The sequence below is a fragment of the Talpa europaea genome (genome assembly GCF_964194135.1).
Source record: "Talpa europaea genome assembly, chromosome: 10".
In the NCBI taxonomy this organism is placed as follows: Eukaryota; Metazoa; Chordata; class Mammalia; order Eulipotyphla; family Talpidae; genus Talpa; species Talpa europaea.
The window spans coordinates 17661356-17683508 of record NC_140077.1 but is presented as its reverse complement, the minus strand read 5'-3'; the positions used below and the strand labels follow the sequence as shown (position 1 = coordinate 17683508).

General features: G+C 42.0%; 1 protein-coding gene across 1 annotated transcript in view; it reads left to right on the top strand.

Annotated features, from left to right (window-relative positions):
• Positions 1–22153, top strand: part of CFAP58 (cilia and flagella associated protein 58) — a gene marked incomplete at both ends in the record, with an annotated part of 84425 nt that overhangs the window by 49410 nt on the left and 12862 nt on the right. The window contains 2 exons of the mRNA XM_084244557.1: positions 29–140; positions 2167–2271. Of these exons, the coding sequence (XP_084100683.1) occupies positions 29–140; positions 2167–2271 (217 nt within the window). The remainder of the gene's footprint in view (positions 1–28; positions 141–2166; positions 2272–22153) is intronic.

Sequence of the window (22153 nt, the reverse complement as noted above, 5' to 3'; positions counted from 1 at the left end):
TTTGCAAAGCAAAGTCTGTCTTATTCAGGCAGGAGATCTTCCACATGCAAAGAGAATTCCTGAAGGAGAGGACGCGGTGCCGAGCCCTGGAGGAGGAGCTGGAGAACCCCATGAATGTGCACAGATGGAGGAAGCTCGAGGTAACATCTGGCAGAGCCTTTCTCCCAGCCCCAGTCTCTTCTCTCACCCCGCATGGCTTCCTTACCTGAAGCACAAAAAGGAGCTACGTTTTATTTAATGCTATGCAAATTGCCACCTAAACATAAGGCTGGATCAAATGTAAATTGGATTGTTCACCAACCAGATGGTTTTTGGGGCTTTTGTTTTAAAAGTTTTGGACAAAATATTTTTTGTCTAAAGAAGATCCAGTGAAAGCTGTGGCCTGACCTCGCTGATGGGTATTTATTTTCTTGTTTGGGTAGTTTTGGGTTGGCGCATTGCCCCGAGGCTGCACATTAGTCTTGGATAGTTAATTGTTTTTAGCTACATTGGCTGCCAGCATCTTCACGATCTTTCCTTTGATCTTTGCAACCTTTAATTTCTGCAGGAAATGACATTTGTGAACGAACCCTCTTTTTGGAGGACTAGCAAAATCTTTTCTTTTAGAACCCAGTCAAACTCCCTTTGGTAGGTGATGGATAATAAATCTCATATTTTATTCCATGACTTCTTGACAGGCATTACCATCCAGTGTAGATTAAAGGCTTGGTCCGCCTAATCAAGAAAAAGATGGCCATCTCCTAGAGTTGTGTCCAGTAATGTGGGTGCCCAGAGGGGCTTCAACTAAATGAACAATTAGGGTGTGGGGAAAATGTAAGTATGTTATAGAAGAAAGAGCAGGGCAAGAAAGAAAATTAGCCAAGTAGGTTTTTGTTTTTCAATTTTATTTTTTCTTTTAATGAAGAATGCATTAAGGATAATGCATTATAAATTGTTATGTAAACATGAGGCTTGAATTTTAACAACATCTAGTCTTGCCAAATGAATGTGGGCCAAACCTAATCCCAATAAATGGATATTGGTCGGCGCCGTTTTCATAAGCGAAGTCAGATTCACTGTAGTACCCCTGCCACCCCTGTTAGACCCCCATTTATTTTTCCTCAAATGCCAGGAGTGCTGCAGTTTGCTAAACTAACAATAATATGGATGTGTCTGAGGAAGTGGAGCTGAAGATTTTAAATCCATTTACTGTCACATTAGTTTATTCCATGTGTGTTCAAGCAGATCTTTAAAGTTTCCAATTCCATGTCAATTTCCATTAAAAAATTAGAAAATAGACACTCTGGGAAGTAGTTGAAAATATTTAGCTGCTAGATTAATTCAAAATGTCAGTACAGTTGAAAGTGAAGCTTTGGCTCAAAGTCTAGAGGACAAATTATCAATTTATAACTCTAGATCTTGTTTGAGTTGTACATAGATAGCTATTGAAGGCACATCAAAGCTTTATGGATTGGTAACTCCATTTGAAAGCTAAATGCCACAGACATGTTCTGCTGACAGTTATTAGCAGGAGTCCACATCCTAGTAGCCTTCCCCATCATAGTCTATAATGAATCTTTTTGTTGGCAGTTACCAAAGGAGGTTCCTAAGACTTAGTGGATTTGGGAACCCTGTCTTGTTCCTATAGATCCAGAGGAGATGGCTGGCATAGTGATTAAGAACCACAGGCTCTAGAGTCAGCTATATCTGACCTTGAACACCTCTCTGATCCTTACCCTTAGCCTTTACCTTGTGGGTAAACAATTCTCTGAGCTGCAGTTGCTTTATTTGTAAAAGGGTAGATATATACTGTTGTACATGGCTGTGATGAGGCTAAAATTTGGGAATGTATGAAAAGCACTTAACATGGTACCTGGGTAGTGGCAAAGAATCAGGCATGATGCAGAGTAGCCATTATTATTATTATCATTATTATTATTATTCCCACCAATGGAATAAACATAGTTACTTTACATTTATTCATTGACTAGAACCAACAGATGAGACATTCACCAAGCTTCAGTCTGTTTTGATGACCGTCCCCTCTATTATACTTTTTTGGGTTCTTATTCTTTCTGTTTTGGGTTTGCAAAAGATTTTGATAAAGCAATGGTGATTTTACATAGAGTTCCCAATGCTTTGAAACGGATCATATTTTAGCTGTTTTGTTTTGTTCTCCTTGGACAGGCCAGTGACCCCAGTACCTTTGAGCTGATACAGAAAATTCACACCCTGCAGAAGCGCCTCATCAGCAAGACAGAAGAGGTGGTTGAAAAAGAGCTGCTCCTTCAGGTAGCATTTTCATTTCTGTGTGCACTGAGCAAGCATGTTTGCTCAGCACCATCATGTCCAGGACTGTGTTTTTTAGAATTATTTAGCAGCATTGCATGTCCCATTTTTAACTGTAGATGGCAACAGTGACTCACACACGGAGAACAAACAACCTGATTAATTGGTCTTTTATGCTGCCATCACTGATACTTCAAGAATTCTGGAAAATTAAGTTCAAGGCTAGACTTAACTGCATTGGGTAATGCTAGCTCCCTCCATCCTACCCTTACAGTTTTATTTGTCAGATTCTTTTAAATACTTTCTTTCATATCTTCCTATGTTGTGAAATTCTGTGATTTTGATTATGGAAATAAGCTTTCCCACAAGAGCACAAATGATCCATCCTCTTGAAAACTTGGTGAGTGTTGAATGGAATGAAAGATTTCTTTCTGAGAATTTTTTTGTGGTGAATTATTCTAAAACAATTAGGAATGGTAACATCCTTTTAGACCTTCCAGTTGTCTTCATCATGATCACCCTAAAGCTAGATGTTGTTCTGGAGGCTTTACCCAACTTGTTCCATTTCCTTTGTACAGTTCAGGGGTTGGGCATTGTCATCCTTAAACAATGGGTGAGGAAGCTGGAGTTGAGTGTGGATAAGGATGTAAGCTCTGGTATTAGATGACTGGACGTGTGTTGGAATCCTGCTTCTGCCAGTTTGTAAGTGTGTGAACTAAACTTCTCTGCAGCTGAGGCTCTCAATCTGTTTTATGGGATGGTAATAGAACCCATGAGAAGAACTTCAGTGAGCACTTAAAGAGCTCACCAACATGCTTGGCACACAGTAAGTGACACATATTAGCAATCATCCTTATGATTTCTAATTCCAAAGCCCATCATCCTAACCACTGCATTACCATTAGTGAGGGTGGAAACTTCTGTTTATGAGTAAGAGACATTTTGTCCCTTTCTTTTACATTCTATCTTCAAAAAGATGTTTTACCAGATTGTGGCAAAATAGCTTTCCAGAGTATCGATATGCTGGGGTGGGGGGTGATGGTTTCCTCATCTCTTGTAGATGAGTGTGATGGTTGAGAGGACAGACTTTGGAGTCAGAAAGATCTGGTCTTGAATCAGTTTCAATGCTTTGTTATTTCATGACTTACGGGGAATTGCTTAAGTCCTCCAACCTTAGTTTCTCTTTTTCTACAAAATGGAAATAATAAAATCCAGTTTCTTTTTGAGTGGAAGATAATCCTGTCAGAGCACACAACTCCAAGGCTTGTGACGATAACCAGTTAGTGCTTGGGCCCTGGGCTTCGGGAGTCCAGGGTTTGAGCTGTGGCTACACTAATGCCCCAGCTACCACCCGCTTGTCTGAGGCCATACCACTGGTAAGTGGCAGACTGGGGACGAAAACTGGAGCCCATATTTTCTTCCATTTTATCACTGTGCCTTTCCTGTTGTGATGATCATTGTTTTGTTAGTTTTAAAATCAACCAGATTTTATCTTTTGCCAGTTTTCCCTTGTCAGTTTTGTTCATGTTCCATGGACTGCTCTACAGTGACTATTGAATATTTCCATCCTTGGGTTTTGCTCTGTTCTTGTTCTGCTGCCTTAAGATTGGTACCCAGCTCATTAATTTTTGGTTGACTTTTCTACTGTCAGCATTAACAGCTATAAAATAGCCTTAATTTTTTTTTCAGTTCCTTTTTATTTTTGTAATAATCCAGAGGTCTTTTTTCCCCACACCTATGGTGCCATGAATTCTCAGGGTGTGGGCCCCAGCAGCTCAGGGGTTCTCACAAAGTGAGCTTCTCTGGGTGGAGCAGGCTCAAGCTTCAGCTGAACCCAAGTCCCTTTCTCTTTGGCTTCTTTTTCTCCTGATCATTTTCTTTCGCGCTTTCGGGAAGCTGTCTCAGCTCCTAGGTCCTTCCTATGCTCAATACGATCATTCATTCTCCTGGCAAGAATCTTGCCCTTTGCGTGTTTGTTTACAACAATGCCAGCTGCATGCTGGAGAACATCATAGACTCTTCCAGTGTTGTCATGGTAACGTGTGGGGTGTTCCTTTTTGAACCGTGCCCATCCCCTTGATGTCTACGTTATCACCTTTCTTATGGATTCCCAGGGATGTGACCAAAGAAACAACTCCATGCCTTCTAAAACGCCTAGAGCACTTGTGACCAGGCCTTTCCTCTGTCCCTTTGTGTTGGTCATTTGGTTGACTTATGGGAAGATGGTGGTTCTGGCCCAAAGAAGGTCCTTTCTACAGGTGTTTGATGTGTAGCATTTTATTTTCATCTTGTTTTAGAATTTTCTATTTCCAGAATTATTTTCCTTTGAAAGTAAGCCACTATTTTTCCTATGATAATTAAAACTACAACTTGAAATCTCTAAGCATACGTGTATTTAAAATATTTTTTTAGTGTTGATTTCTCACTGTTTTACATTATGATCTGTGTTATGCCAATCCTTTGGAATCTGTTGAGATTTGTTTGGTGACTTAAGTGGTCAGTTTTTATGACAGATGCCTATTTTCTGTAGATGTTCAAGATTCAGACATCTCAATGAGATAAATCTTGGTAATTGTATTGTCCACATTTACACCTTTGGCTGCCTAATCACTAATGAAAAAAAGCTTGGAGATTTGGCCATTCCTCCTTGTCGTGCTGTCATTTTTTGCCTTAAGTACATTTGAGATTTTGTCCGTATGGTGAGTAAAAGGTTACAATTTTTATTTCTTTTTGGTGAATTTTTCCTTTAATATCATGCAAGAACCCCCCTTAACCCTAATAGTGCTTTTCTTTTTTTCCCCTAAAGATTTATTTATTTATGCACAACAAGAACTAGAGTAGAGGCCAGAGGTGCGGGAGGCAGGAGTTGAGAGGATTCACCAGAGACAGAGTGGGGAACAGAACAGACAGACTGACTGAAATACACTGCTGAGGGGAGCAGCAGGTGAGACAGGAGAGGTCTGCTGTGCCATGTGGGTAGCTCCCTGGCTGGCTGGGGATCGAACTCGCTCTGCAACAGTGCTGTACTTAACCCCTTGCGCCACCAGGGAGGCCCTCCTAATAGTGCTTTTCTTACAAATTTGTCTGATCTTAATGTAGCTCTGGCAGGTTTTACTTTTTCTTTTCTTTTCTTTTCTTTTCTTTTTTTTTAATCAATCTAATGCCATATTTATTTATTTATTTTTTTATCATTTCTCCCACACATCATTAATAATTTTATTAGACATTACACAAAAATTTATGTTATTTGTTTTCAAATAAAATCTACATATCATTTACATGAATAATACAATAAATCTACTATTGTTTCCTAATAAATACAATTGGGAGGTATTCTGAGTATTTTTTTTTTGTAATAAATTTTATTTTTATATTCCCCATACAATTGCAACCCCCCCGTTCTGACCCCAATCCCTCCCCTCCCGTCCCCCACCCCCCAAAAAGTGTCTCTGGTTCATAGTTTTTTGTTGATTTTGATTTTCACTTTCTTATAGTTATTCATTTTCCTGGTCCCTTATTTAAGTTTTCTAGATTCCTGCTATGAGTGAGACCATCCGATATTTTTCTTTTTCTTTTTGGCTTATTTCACTGAGCATGATCCCTTCCAGCGCCATCCATGTTGCTGCAAATTGCATGAGTTTATCTTTTTTGAATGCTGAGTAATATTCCATGGTATATATGTACCACATCTTCTTGATCCAGTCATCTGTTTTTGGGCATTTGGGCTGTTTCCAAAGCTTAGCTATTGTAAACAGTGCTGCTACAAACATAGGGGTGCAGGTGTTCTTTGGAATTGATGTTTCTGTGTCCTTTGGGTAAATACCTAGGAGTGGAATTGCTGGATCATATGGAAGCTCTATGTCCAACCACTATGGAGAGCTGTGTGGAGATTTCTGGACCTACTAAACATAGAGGTTTTACTTTTTCCATAATTTTTCTGTACTTAAAAAGTTTTGGTGTCATTTCATTTCTCCTGTAATTAAAAAAAAATCCAGTCTTTGTTTTTTTGACTGATGGTCTTAATCCATTTATATTTATTGATACTTTTAGGTTTATTTCTACCTGCTTATATTGTATTACTTACCTTGATTTTTTTAATGCTTAAAAAAAGTCTACTCCCGCTTTCTGTTGGATTTTCTTTTTTCCTTTGTTTTATGCTTATGAGTCACTTCTCTCTCCTCATTATCCCCTATTCTCTGGTTTATTTATTTTTCCTGAATTGTTACCACCATTTAATAAATTCGCTCTGTGTTTCTTGGATGCCCTTGAAAGTTTAACCTGTGTGGTTGATATCAAGTCTAAAATTGATGATTATCTTCATCTTTCTTATAGCTTACATCAGGACTTGGAATGCTTTTATTGCAATAACCTCCTATATTCCTCTCAGCATTGGTTTTCATTATCATTATTTTATAGCCAGTGAATTAATTAGTAAGACTTACCAAACTGTTTACCAATTCTTTTGTTTTCTGTTTCTTCATGTCTCCACTTCCCGACTTCTAGGTACTGTCTCCTTCTTAAAGTGCACCCTTTCGTCTTTTTCAGTGATAAATGCTTCAGTGACTAACATTTTCCTTTGTTTGTCTGAAACTGTTTTTATTTGTTCTTACTCATAAATGATCATGAGTCATTTTCTATTGCACGTTGAAGATGATGGTCTTTTGTGTTCACTAGTAACTGGATTAAATGTTGGGAGGGCGGTGGTCCTTCAGTAAGTGAGATGTCTCACCATCACAAGTTCTGTCTTTAAGACAGAACCTTTGAGAGGTCATGGGAATTCGTTTTCCTGTTGCCTTTGCATTTTTGTTATTAACTTCTAAATTTGAAGGAGTCTGGAATTTACGGTGGCTTTGTGGATCTGTAAGCTTGATGCTAGCTGGCGGTGTTCTTTTGCGCGCCAAGGCAGGCTGATTCATGTGGTGTGCTCAGAGTTCTCCTCTTGCTCAGCGTTAGTGTGAAAATGGCTCTTGATCTTGGCTTTTCAGCTTCAGTGCTAAGATGATGAAATCTGTATTCTTGGCAGAATTGGAATCTCAGATGTGGCTGGGGAAAATTTTGTTTCTTTTGCCCACCAGGTTACTTTCCCCTTTAAGGAAGCAAGGACAATGAAAGCTTACCTGAGATGTACCTCTTGGTGGCCTCTCATTTCTGCTTTTGCTTCATTTGTTCCTTATATCTACTGAATCCCTCAGCGTTAAAGGACCTCCACCTTCTCTTCTCCCTCCTCCTCCTCCAAGCCTCTGTAGCATTAGACAGGCATATTTGTCATGAGTAACTGCCATCCATTACCAAGGTATCATTATACCACCACCACCGTTATCATCACCACCACCATCATCATCAAGATGAGGTTCCAAATAATGACATAAGGTATGATCTCATTAGAGTAGGAAGCTCTAACTTGCCAGAGGCACTTAAAAACATAAGGAACATTCACAGCATCTGGGACTATTTTTTCCAAATGCTTTAATAAGGGGTAGCAAGCTCATATACACCCGCCCTCAGGGCCAGGCACAGAGAGGAAGGGGCAGGACTCTTCAGATCTTGGTATTGAAGAGCAACTGGCAGAACTGCAGAGCTAGAGGCAAAGGGAGCCGTGGCCTACAGCACACAGGGAGCTGGGGGTCCTGGCTCTAGGAGGCAGCTAACCCCACGTAGCTGATGGTAGGCGCATGTCATCCAATCTTTAATTTTTCAATAATGGCTGGAAATATGGATTTTTATGTTCATTATACTGAGTTTTAAATATTGGTAACTTAAAGAACATGGCACGGGTCACCAGAACCATGTCTGCTAACCACCCTTGATCCAGGGGAGGCAAATTTGCAATCTCTGGCTTCAAGACCTAAGGGAAAAGAGATTTAAAGGAACAGCAGCAGCACAATCACTTCTACTTGTTTTGATTTCTTTGATCTGGTGCTTTCTTACAACTCCTTGATGTAAGTACAGAGCACAAGAATCAAAAGGAAAGAGGAGGTAGGAAGAGGGGAGGAGGCTGCAGGTGGTGGGCAGTGACAGTCGGAAGTGATGGAGGCTGCTTCCTCCAGAAGGTGAGCTGAGAGGCAGGGAAGCCTGGCTGCACTTTGCTAGGCAGCGGTGGGTAGGCATAATGGGAGATGAGCCTCCCTAAGAAGTCTTGCCCCCTGCTGCTAATGACTCTTAATTTTATGTCACAAGATTTACTAAAACAGAAAAGACTTCCCTGCATTGCTACAAAGACCCAGGGCTGTCTCCTGACCCTCCAGTGCGTGGGCAGCGGAAGTGTTGCTGGCATCTCCTCAACCAGCAGTTCCAGAGCGCTGCTTGCGTGCCGGTGCCCGGGGCTCCAGGACGAATGGAGTGGACCTGTCCCTGGCCCTACAGACCTCCTGTTCTGCAGCCACAGCGCAGTGTCACAGGGCTGTGGCTCTGTGCTGGGCCCTCTGGGACTCTGAGCAAGACTTTGGAGAGGTCGGGGATCTGCCCTGGCTGAGTAGAAGGCGTGGGTTCCAGCGACTTGGGAGGTGGTCTCAGGAAGCTGGAGTGAAGGAGCAGGAGCACGAGCCAGAGAAAGAGGAAAGGCTGTATAGGGAGGGAGAGAGCTGGTCACCGCAGTGGACAGCTGAGTCGCAATGCTGCTGGTGTTCCTCAGAGGACCCACCCTGAAGCCATGGGAGCTGTCCTAAGGAAGGGAGGCTGACTCCCATTCCCCACTGACTCAAAGTTGCCCCTGGGGACATTGTACTGCTTCTAAAAATAGACCGAGGGCACTGCCTTAGTTTCCCCTCCCACATCTGAGGAAGCCCTGGCCAGAGGCAGAGACTGACTCCAGGGGCACTTGAAGTGGAAGCAGCAGTGTTCTGGGAACTGATGCCTTCCCAGGGTGCCAGGCGCCTCAGCTGCAGCTGAAATTTGAGATGGTCTGAGAGGATGAAGCTCAGGGCTCTAAAAGTGTTTGCCATAGGTCGGATCCTGAAGACCATCAACCTGTCAGTCCCCTCTCTCCCAGTCCCTGACTCCCCTAGCTCCTCACCCAAATTACAGACTGCCAACCCAGCTTTAGAAAAGGAAGGGACCATTTCCCGACCAACTTCTCACTGGCCTCCCTCCAGTCCACCCACTTACTGCCATTCCAGTTGATAGGCAGTAACCAGAGGACCTGGTTGTGACGTGGCTCATTAGAAGATGGCACCCCGATTTTGCCCTGGTCACAACCCTCCCCTGTTGAGTGCTTACCTCATGCCTGGCATCACGCTCTACCTGTATGCAGAGCCCAGGTGGAGGGGAGAGAGCTCTTGTGAGGAATGGTAACTGGGGCTAGGGGTGAAATGTCCCAAGAGTTAACTGAGGAGGTGGTACAATTTCGGGGAAAGAAACCACACTTGACCTAGAATATTGGCACTAGTTTCTAGCCCAGAGTGTTGCCCAGATTGTTTGTTTTGTAGATAAACACCCCAAGGCATTCCCTGTACTGTGTAGAAAAGTAACATACTACTGGACGAGCTCACCACTCAGTGGGTGGTGATGCCTGGTAGCCCAGCCCCTAATGGACAGTCACGCACTGACAGGACCCCACTGAAGAAACTACCTTGCTGGAGGCTTTTCAGGTTGGTGATGCTTCAGGAAATGTTCACGTGCATTCTTGATGTTTCTTGAGCCTAGAGGTCTAGGGGATGGGTGTGTCCCTTAGATAGATAAATAGTGAACTGAGCTGGAAATTTCTGCTTCTTTGTTGGCATCTGGGCCCTGCCCTTTCAAGGTGAACCTTCTAATTTAATTTTCTGACTGACTGGGTGCAAGACCGGTTTACTTACTTCTAGAATGACTTGAATGATAGCAAGTCTGAATGGATCTGAGTAAGTTATTCACTGTGCAGGGGGAGCAAACCTTAGCACATTCTTAGATCACTCTTTGGTAAGTATTTTCATTTCTCTTGATTTTCTAATTATCTTACACTCTTTGAATGTTTACAGTGTGTTAGACATTGCTCTAAATGCTTCATATGTATAGTAACTCCTTTAGTCATTAGTCATCATCACAGCACCATGAGATAAGAGCGGTCCCTGCTCTCCTGAACAGTCAGGAGACATAGGCACAGGAAGGTTGACAGACTTGTCCCCCAGGCCACCTGTCTGACACCCGGTAGAGTTATGAGTCTGGCTCCAGAGGGTCTTCACCAGGGAGCCCCAGAGGTCACTGAGTCATCATGTGCAGACCCTCTTGGTCATCAATGAGGGAGAGTCACATTTTGCTCTGCCTCTAGAGTCTGGCTGCTCAAGGCCTGGTGCATGACCAGCAACATTGGCACCACCTGGAAGCTTTACAGAAGTGCAAAATCTTGGGTTCTCTCAAGCCTAGAATTAGAATCTACATCTTAACAAGATCCCAAGGGACTTTGGATGTTGGCTCAGTCAGAGAAGCACTGGAGCCCTAGAAGATGGCCAGCCCTTTTCTTTGTCCCAAAGCAAGAGACATAGTGCCGCAGGCCCAGGTTGGAAGGACAGAAGCCCACAGCTAGTTACTTAACTCTCTTTTTCTTTGGTTTCTCTCTCTGAAGCCTGGAGCTCACCCTTTTATTAATATCTTTTGGTGTTTGCTACAATAAGGAAAATAATTATGTACAGCACTTAGCAGAATGCCAGTCATGAGAATTGGCCAGTGCTTAAAAAAAAATAGCATTATTTGTGATTTGGAACATGATGACCTCACAAAAGGTCACCAGAACAAAAGTGTGCAAAATCCCGGGACCTCAGCAAGAGACAGATCTAGGAGGAAGCTGACAAATGAGTGTTTCTAGAGTCTGAGGCAGGTTTCAGAGCCATGCAAACTCTCGAGGCTACTGATATTAGTAGCACGAGACTAGGATGTTCTTTTGTTAATAGAGATATGAAAATCCTTGATCCTGTTTGATGGTAGCCTGCATGGATTTGGCAGGAACTGCAGAGTTTTGAAGAGTGGAAGGAAATGGCAGTAACAGCTCAAGTTTATTGCATGCTGAGCCCATGTCCAGCTGCCCTGATAAAGCCATGCCAGGGCTACAAGTATAAGCCAGATTTGGTAAGCTGTGGCCCACCCCTGCTTTTATATGACCCACACTGAGAGGGGCATTTATGTATTTAAGTGGTTAGGGGAAAAATCAAAAGAATAGTAATATCTAGTGACATGTAAAAATGACATGAAATTAAAATGTTGTGTCCAGAAGTCATTTTGGCACATAGCCACACACATCTACTCACATCCTGTCTGTGGCTCCTTTTGGGTGACACAGCAGAGTTGAACAGTTGTGACAGAGACTCTCTGGCCCACAAACTCTACAATAGTCACAATTGTGGTTCCTCAATAATATTCAATAGTTACAGAAGAAATCTGCCAATTCCTCGTAGAAACCCTAATCATTGACTCCAGAACATACCACTTGCCATTATTTTATGGTGCCTCCCAATTCAGCCACTGACCACTTCATTTCCATGATTTCTTTCCCTTCCCCTCCCGAAATTCCAAAGTAGTTGTTTAATTATTAAGAACTCCTTTAAGATATGGCAGACCAAATTCTAATGTCGCGTCCCAGTTGCTGGTGGTGTAACCTACGCTAAACATAACTTTGGCCCGCTGTGTTAGCGGCTAGCTCAGTGATCATCATTCCAAAGCTGAGCTGCAGTTGTGGGAGATGCCCCTTCCCCAGAGGGACCCGGGGACTGAAAGGCACAGTGTAAGCTGACGTGGTCTACGAGAAGCACCTGCAGGTGGTTGTTCTGTTTGAAAGTGAAGGGGCAGAGCGAGGAGCTGAGGGGGGCCATACCTTCTTAGGCCCTTGCTGCTCTCACCAGGCTATTTCAAGTGGTGGGAATGGTTGAGGAGGCCTCTTACCCAGAGTTCTCCTTGTGGGCTGCTTCTCCTCTGCCAGTTCTTCCTGGGACTTCCTGGAGGCGGGGGTGGGGGGGTGGAGGGTGGGGGGGGGTTCCTGTACCATCTCTTCCAAGGAGGGTGGAGGGTGGAAGGAACAATTATTGGAATGGGTTGTTCAAAAAACAGAATGCTAATGCTGGCCCTAAGCAAGCCGAGCAGACATCCCCCGACCTGCCTGCCTGCGGGGTACTCTGCCTCCGCTATTTGGCTCCTCTAGAAAAGCCTCAGTGTGAGCACCGTAAGGGGGCAGGCTTGGGGGCACATGCTGTTGGTCCCATAGCACCCATGAATGTCTGAGGCGCCTGCCATCAAAATGCCTTCCATGCATCATTTCTCAGCTGTTCCCAAATGCTTATCTGTGCCCCGGAGAATCTCTCTCTTCCCAAATGTAATATTCATTAGTTTGTAATTAAACGAGCACAATGTGTAGCAAAAAGCCAATTTTACTTTTCAATTTGGGGAACTATTTTTTTCTGTGTCTTTTCTTGTAGAGATGTGAAATGTTGCCTAGATTTTATATTTTGAAAGGGCATGCTCTTGTTTCTTGTGCATGCCTTTCCTTCATGCAGTGATTGGTGAGAGCTCCTGATGATTTCCCATTTATTGAGTGCACGGACCCTAGAACTTGATGACTAGAGTTAGAATCTTGGCTCTGCTGCTAACTCTGCAGCCCTGGCTGGGCTGCTTAACTTAGCCATGCTAACCCAGCCCTCTCATATGTTAAATGGGGATAATCTTATCTATCTCAGAGGGTTGTTGGGGGAGATTATATAGTAATAAATGTAAGACGTGTAGAATAGTCCCTGGCACGCAGCACACACTTGATAATATCTATTCGTCTTTTTTATGTTAAAATTTAATAAAGATGACATAAGCAACACTATGCTGGTGCCTCCAAGATTTGGGGGAAGAGGGTTGTTCAGGTCCAGGAAATATAAATCAACTTTATCTCTTAGTCTTCAGAACAACCCCATTTAACAGATGAAGGAACTCAAAATTGGAGAGATTAAAGGGCCCTTAGAAAATGTTACCTCCCATCTGGCAGGACTGAGAAAAGGGGTGCTGGTCCAGGGTCCTCACAACTCTCCTGTCTGCTTTGAGGAAGCAGGCTTTTAATATGCAGATGTTTGGGGCTTTTCTTAAAATTGTGTTCAGCCTCATTTAAGGTGACTAAGTTTCTCAGCCTGTGTCCCTTCACACTTGCCTAGGTATACTTAATGTGCTCAATTACCGCACACCTTCTCTTGGGCCTGCAGTTCCTATAAATGTGCCAGGAATAACTTCCCGGAGCGCTCAGATCCTACGAGCGTTCAGAGTTTCTTAAAAAGAGATTGGCTCTGGTAGGCTCAATTAGGCAGATAGAGGTTAAAAATCAGTTTATACCTTAAGCTGTAAGCACTTAAACCCTTGTAATTTCAGCCAGCCTAAGGAGATGCCCAGCTCACTGGTGGGCTAGGTCTTTGACTTGGTTAGGAAGGGCTTTGTTCATGTTGCGTGTTTTCAACAAGTAGTTTTCGAAAGGGGCTATCTTGACTGACTTTCTTCTCCCTCCTAGACTCATCTCAATATTGAGAGTTAGGCTGAGGCATTTCACATTGTCAGAAATCCAGGAAATAGCTGGCCCGATTCCAGAGGTTTCACTCACAAAGAATTGACAAATATTAAGTCTATAGTAGATAAAAGACATAAACCCCCTCCCCTCTCCTTGCAGGCGCATCCTCTACACCCTCCACAAGAAAGGAACGTCAGCCCACTCTTCACATATTTTTCCAGTTCCTTCCAAGAGTCTTTTTCCTTCCCCACCCCTGTCTCCCCTATTACTGGAAAAGGGGGGTGTTGCTTATCTTAGTGGTCACATTCTGAGACTTGGGTCTCGTATCACCAATGGGCCAAGGGCATTCTGTGTTTCCAGCCCCTGCCCATATGCTGAAGCCCTCTTGCTTCCTTGGTCTCTGTGTCAGAGGTCAGCAGCTGGGAAAGGTCCGCCATGTCCACAGTCCATCCCACTTCTTTTGTGTCTCTGACTAAGTGGGTAAGCCTCTTTGGGTCTGCTCTGCCTGATCATCAGAGATTCAAGGGAGAGAGAGTAGGTCTCTTGCTGTAGACAGTTCCCCAGCCCAGTGGACTAAAGAAGCCTTTCTTTAGGTGGGGCATTGTGTGGGTGGAATCAGGTAGAAAACTACGGAGATTAAGAGCTCCAGCTCACTCTAATCCTGTGTGACCCCAAGCAAGTTATTGAACTTATCTAATCAGTTTTTTATTTGTTACAGATAATAATACTTTCACATGAGGCTTTGTTCAGATAAGACTAGATCATCTTTATCAAGCCCAGAGCCCAATGCTGGCACTTAATAAATGTTAGTGGCTATTATCATGGTATTGCTCCTTGGAGGCAGATTTGAAAAGCATCTTCAAAATAGTAGCTTATGAATGTCTTAGTATGACCAATGTAAACTCACTTTCAGGCAGCACACCAACCAGCCTTTGGGCAGCCTCATCACTTTCACTCTATGGTGCTGGACCCATTATTAATGCTGTCCTAATGAAATAGTTTCTGTGATGACCTTCTATCAGTTGGCTTTTGCTGTATAACAAACCACTCTGAAGCTCTGTGACTCAAAATGATAATCATGTATTAGATCATGATTCTATCCATTGGCAATTTGGATTGGACTCAGCTGGCCAGTTATCTGCTTGCCTTGTCTGGATTCACTCATGTTTATGAAGAAAGTTGAGTTATGAGGAGCTGGTTGATGTAGATACAGCCTTCACATGTACAGGGGTTGGTGCTGGGGTCATAAGAATGATGGAACAGTGTATCTCCTCTAGACTATCTGAGATTTAGTCTCAGGATGACAGTCTCAGGAAAGGGCAAGCCCCAATGTGCAAGTCCTTTGAAAGCCTCCACTTGTGTCATACTTGCTGTTGTCTCATTGACCAAAGCAAGTCATCCAACCAAGTCTGGACTAAATTTGGAAGAGGACTGACTGGTCCAAGATCATGATAGATGCAATAATTATTGCAACAGTATGCCACAGTCCCCTTCCTTTGGTGAGTTTGAGTGGAAATATTTTCAGTTAAGTGTTCAAGTGGTACAAAATTTCTTTTTTAAATTCTTTTTGTCGGATATGGTATTTTAATATGCCTGGCATCTGGTCTCTATCCTTGGATTTTATTGTTGACATGTTTTTCTTTTCTTTAATCTTTTATTCCCTTTATTTGGGAAATGGTAGTTTGCTGCAGGACATAGTTCTTTTTATAGGAGAAACAGCTGTGATGTCATAACTGAGCATATTTCCTTAGGGAAATGCATTTATCCACTTGCCTTTGGAAATATGATCCCCAATCCATTTGTTCATTTCTATTTTGGCCTCTGATTTCATACTGAATCAGAGAAGATATGTGAATCAAAACTGGATTAGTTGATAAATTAATAATCTTTAAACAATGTTATTTACTATTTTCTTTTGATTTCTGGTTACTGAGCTCTAATAGGTGAGGGAATGTTTAAAGAGAATTCATTTTCTTCCTTTTTATAAGGGTCAGTTTGAATTAAGTTTCACACAGCTCAGTGAGAAACAGAATAATATGTTTCTAACATCAGGAACTATTCAGTATTTTTTAAAATAAGAACAGTGGTTAAGCAGGGAAATTTTCTTTTAGTAAAAACAAATAGCACTAGTATGGCTAGTAACTGGAAATGGAAATAAGTAGATTACTTTGAATCCAAACAAAACATTTTCAATAAAGAATTTCTCAGTGGAACATTTAGGTTCTTATTGAATCTGTATACAATTATATCCTACTCCCCAAACAAAACAGATTTTCAGTGATAAATGTTTTTGGACAGCAGCAAGATACAATTCGGTTCATTTCAAGATGCAGATTTATTGGAGAAATTAGAAGAAAATAGTTGCCAACAAGAACCTGGGGGGGGTTCCTATCTATCTTTAGCTACATGGTTGTTGTTTCACCCAGAAATATCTCAGAGATGGAGGTGCTTCTTACAAGGATAGAAAAATTGCAGCTGGAGCAGAAATTAATATGTATTTATAGTCCAAACACCTACATGAATCCTTAATCTACTTTTTTTTTTAAGATTTTAGGGGAATTTATAGAATCGTTTAGATTGGAAGAAATCTCCAGTGGGTCATCAAGTTCCCTCTCCTTATAATGGCAGCACTGATTTTATTATCCTTAAAGCAGCCCTGATATATGGGTGTCAAGTCTGCCTCATGTTTCATGCATTTAAAAATGTATATTCTCTACCCTGAGTGTATTTAATGTGTAGGAGACAGACTGAGAGCTGCCTAGATGCCTGGGAGACCTTTCTGAGTTCCTGACAGTCTCCTCTGGAACAGATGCCAAATAGGTACCATATTAAGCATTACATTGCTGCCATCAAACCTGGTTTGCTTTTGGCTTCTGATCATGGAAACTTTTTTCCTGATGCGAATATGGACCCGTTATGCGGTGTGTCCTGAGTTGGTAATGGAAGATCATTCCTTCTTAGATCCTTTCTTTATGCATATTACAGGGACCTGCCCTTCCCCCTATTAAGAGAGCTTGCATGGTAGACCATTTATGAACCAAAAGGTATTTGGGGGGAATCTAGAATATCTGCAGACATTGGTGAGACACAGAGGAATACGAGGCATGGTTCTTACCTGCAAGAAATTTATATTCCATTTGAGAAGATTCCTGAGGTATATTTGGGAGGAAATGAGACTGGTCTCTATGAACAATGTGTGAAAATCCAGACCATTATCTTATGATTCCACTTAGTGAACAATATGCAGTTTTGAATAATCACATTTTGCTGGATACTGACGAACATGCCATAGAGGCCCTGGCTGGGACAGTATATAATATGGTTATGTATGTTGAAAACAGCAGTAAGTGCCAGGAGGTAAGAACAGGAGAGATGAGTAAGAAGAGTCTCCCTCAAGGACAAAGAAGATGTGATTGGGCTGGACTTTGATGCACTGAAATGACTCACCCAACCATTGCCAGCACATATGTGTTGAAGAAGGATGGCCTCACGGTTGAGAGCTCAGACCTCGTTTTGAGTCCTGGTGAGGCCAGTGACTACCTTTGTGACCTTGAGCAAGCAGACAGCCAACTCTCTCAGAGCCCCAGTGACTCCAGCTGTAAAATGAGGAGAGCTAATAATATCTGGCCATAGGGGTGTTGTGAGGATCAAATGAGGTCATCCATTTAAACAGCTGAGGACAGGGCCTCCCTGGTGGTGCAAGAGGTTAAGACGCAATCTATGAAGATAGCCACAGCCATTGAAGCACAAGTTCGATCCCCAGCCAGGGAGCTGACCCACATGGTGCAGCAGACTTCTCCTGACTTGTTCGCTGCTGCTCCCCTCAGCAGTGTATTTCAATCAATCTGCCTGTTCTGCTCCCTACTCTGTCTCTGGTGAATCCTCTTGTCCCCCACACCTCTGTCCTATACCCCAGCTCTTGTATACATAAATAAATAAATCTTAAAAAAATAAACTGCCGAGGACAGAGCTATACATAGAGTCTCCTTAGGACTGAATGCATCTGAGCTTGTGTTGGTGTTGAAAAGCACTGTGGAGCACACACATAAAATCACACACAGGTTTCTTGGAGGGGGCATATTTGACAATGGTCAAAAGGGCATTTTAAGCTCAGGGAAGATGAGTTCTCACGTAGGGTGAGTACATATGGGGTGCTGGGCTGAGGTGTAAAATGAACATAGCAGAGGGGGAGATTCCAGGTAGTCACGTCGGTTTGTGTGGGTAGGTATAGCATGTGGGGTTTTAGATGCACAGGTGTATGTCTGCACATTTTTATTCATATGCACATATCAGGAGAAAGACCACCAGCTCCTCATTTGATATGGGCAGGAAGCGAGAGAGAGTTGATGTAGCACCAGTGTTTTGTAATGAAGGGCAGAGTCTCTGAAGACCCCCTGGCTGTTCAGAAGGGGGTAACTGGATCACATGGGTCTTACTACTGATAGAGATACAATAGAATCATCACTCTTCAGTCCAGAGCAGACCATACTGAATAGAGTGACCCAGGACCACTGACACAACATGAGTGGACACAGGGACTGTCCATGGGGCAATGGAAGCATCAGAAGACAGGTGACAAATGGTGCTTCTTGGTGGTGGTGGTTTTCGTGTTACCTTCTCACCTTCTGGTCTTCTTTTGGAAATGAGTCTATTTTGTACTACAGAACTTAATACAAAATTTTCCACTTCTCTAAAATTTTATTAAGTGCTTTATGGAACCATTTGCGTAAGGTCCAATTTTCCAAGTTGTCGGCTGGGCAGCATAATGACCTCATACTTTTTCATTTAGTTTTATGCCATTATTTATATAAAGAGGTGGTTGGTTTGCATTCAGATTAAGCAAATGTGAAAACTGGACATGTTTTTCTCTTCAATTTTACATCTAAAACCACATTGTTGCTCTAGCTCAGTGCTGTCCAAAATAAATAAATAAATGAATAACTGAAGAAACTGGACTTTCCAAGAGAAGTTATTTTGAGTGGGGTCTTGAGGATGAATGGCCTTAAGGGTGGAGGTGGGAGTGAGGGACGTGTATTTTGCAAGGGCAAGGAGGCTTAGAAGGTCAGAGTGGACCAGGGCAGGACAGTGACTTAGTGTGATGGGCACATAGGGAGCAGGAAGAGGAGCAGAGCAAGGCTGAGCCCTTTCTGCTCTGAGCCTGTGCTGTGATGCCTGGGACCTTTTTAGGACTTAATCACAAAATCCCAATTACTTGGAGTTATTTCAACTTGAGTGTGTAATTCCATCAGAAAATTTCTTGTTTTAAAATTTAATTTGGCTTATTCAAAATTATATATTATTCCAGAGAATTTTCCGAGGTAGTGAGATTTCTCTGAGCTGCCTGCCATCAACTCCAGTGCATGTTTTAGTAGCTTGGGGTTTCAGGTCCTTTCTGTATGCAGCTGGTCATTGCATACAGCTGGTACAAATACCAGGCTACTCTGTTCTTTCTGGGTTCTCACTGGATTGCTCATCCCCCTGGTTTGGCTGGTGGCTGAGTGGTAGAGGCAGGCTGTTGGCAGAGGGTTGGAAGAAGTCAAGAGTGTGCTGGTCTGGCCTAGGGCAGAATTCATAGGTATGTGGTCTTGGCAAAATGACTCAGCCTCAATGACTGTCTCCTCATCTGTGAGATGGGGTTATATGGATTATAATTAGATGAGAATTTCATGGATATTGTCTACAACGTGGTTTTCTGAGCTTGGTGACATATATTCAATAAATGTTAGCCATTGTTACAATGGCTATTTTATGAATAATTGAAATCATTATGCCTTCTATTCATTTCCAAGGGCTTATTCATATTATAGACCTACTTAATGATTCATGATTCTGGAATTTTCTTTGTGTTTCCTACCTCAGTAGCCCTTTGGTAAGAGGAAGCTGGGAGTTCACTCTCTGGCCTGACTCTTGACCCTAGGCTTTAAGGAGAAAGGTATAGGTGGTCACCACTAAGTTAGACAATTTAGACAGGGTTGAGGCAGGAACTCCTTTTAAAACCAAGGAATTTGTGTTCAATTGAAGTTGGGGCTCTAGGCCATCTCTCTCTAGAACCCTAACATTCATGCAGTTTAGTTTACCTTCTCCTGAACAAATGGCCAAGAAGCTACAGTCCTGGAGAGAGAGGTTCAGGGGAAAGAGCTATATGGACCAGCTAGGTGACCTGTGTGGATGAACACATCCAACCCTTAGAAAGCTAAAGGACCATTATAATATGGAGCCTCAGGGAACTTTCATTTCAGGGTTGTCCTTTCTCTGATTCTTGTGGCATCATCTGTGCCCATCTAGAATTATTCATAGTACAACATGCTGTTGAGTAACTTGTCTCTCTGTCTCATTAGACTCTAATCCCCTGGAGAACCACATAGTCTACAAAAAGGAGCATGGTCTTTTGAATCTTTTGTTTCATAGCTCCAGCTTTCGGGACCTAGGTCAAGTTACTTGGTCAAGTTACATAGCCAATTTCCTCATCTAATAATCCTTATAGAATTGTTATAAGGTATAGACATAATCAATGAAAAGTGACTGGCCTATAGTAGTTGCATAATAAATGGTAGCTGGTGCCAATGGGAACAACCACAACTGTGATGACAGTGCAAGAGTATATGTAGCTCAGTGCCTGGTGCACCCATCAGCACATGCTCAGTGTGTGGCTGGGTGAATGGTTGGGTGAATGAATGGCCCAGTGATTATAAGTTTAAATGAGAGGAGTAAACAATCCCATGGACTGATTTCAACCCTTGTCCTTTTTGACTTCAGTCACTTTTGATGCTACCCAACATGCTCAGTGCTTTCCTCATCCCTTATCTCGCAGGGCTCAGATATTTGCAGGTTTTCCTTCCTTGTTGATCCACTTCTTTCTTAGTTCTTTTACTTTTTTCTTTTAATTCCCTGTTAGCTATTATCCAAGGCATATCCTGAACATTACTTTTGCCACTTTCTCTATCAAGGATCTCATTCTTTGTTAAGGTTTCAATTTGTGCCTTTATTAGATACAGTCACGATGGCTTATTTAGTCTTTCTTGCATTCTGGTTTCCTATGTCTTTATACTTGTTTGTCAAAAGCATGTCCTGGTGACTCTTTAAAATTGAAGTTACCATCTTCTTTCTCAAGCCAGACTCAGTGTGGCAGTTTTTCCAGGCACCAGAATGTTTAAAATGCTGGAGTCATGTCTGACTTCTACCCTCCTACCATATCTGTCGCTCAATTCCATCATACATACTCTTGCATCTGTTTATCCCTCTACATATAATTTCCATCCCCAGCCACTATTCTGATTCAGGTCCTAATTTCTATGATCTCTAAAGTGGAGTGCTCTTGAAGATGATCCATTGAGTGCTTGAAGAAAATATTAGAATTTCTATATATACATGCATTTTTATCCTAATCTTTGAAATGTTCTATTTGATATATATTTTATAATGTAGTGTGTATATCTTATAGGTATACATATTAGGGTATCTTATAGGTATACATATACATACACCTATACTTAAAGGTATACATATTAAAATGTAAGTAACTTTTATAGTAGTGCATATTCTGTGATGAGCTGTTGAAATATCCCATGTTGTGAGCACATCTATAATGTCTTCCTATAAATGAGGGCTGCTGCTCCTGCTGCTGTCAAGCCTTTCAGTGTTCTTTGTACAGTTGTGAGATTGTACAGGAAAATGATGTCATCATAACATAAAAATATTCACTAATGTACAGCCATTTACATAACTCCTGCCTACTCAGGCACCCATCCCACATCATGTGGCCAGCTCCTGCCCTTTTTAACATCATTGATCTCGTTTTTCAGTAGGAGTGTCCAATGTTATTAGTACCCAGCAACAAGAGCAAATGTAATGCAAACAATTGTAAACATTGCAAAAGATCCCAGATATCATAAAGTCGATGCAAGTGATATTAGAAGAATGTTGGAATCATAATCAGACAATGTCAAATCAGTCTTTTTTGGTAGAAAAGGGAAAATTGAACAGCTATGAGTGCAGGCACCTCAAAAATGTCTTTAGTATCCAAGGATTAGGGGAGGGGCTTTGGAAGAAATTAATAAAGTCTTTGATGATTTCTGCTAAAGGAAGTCTTTTTTAAATAATTGGTCAGAGTACTTAAATAAGATGCAAAAAGCTTTAAGCATAAAGGAGATTATGGATAAGTCTTACTACATTAAAATTAAGAATGTCTGCTTTGCAAAGAAATCATTTTGAAAAAGTGAGGCACAAAATTTGCTGTCTTTACCTACACAGAATATATAAAGAATGGCAAATCAATAAGGAATAGACAACTCAATAGGCAAATAATGCATGAGCACAGACATTTCCCCAGACAAGGAAACACACATGAATAAACTTGCAAGAAAGTGTCCAACCTTATTTTATAAGTAGGGAAATGAAGCATAGACCACACTGAGATACAACTTTACTATTTCTGGAGGGACAAAAGTT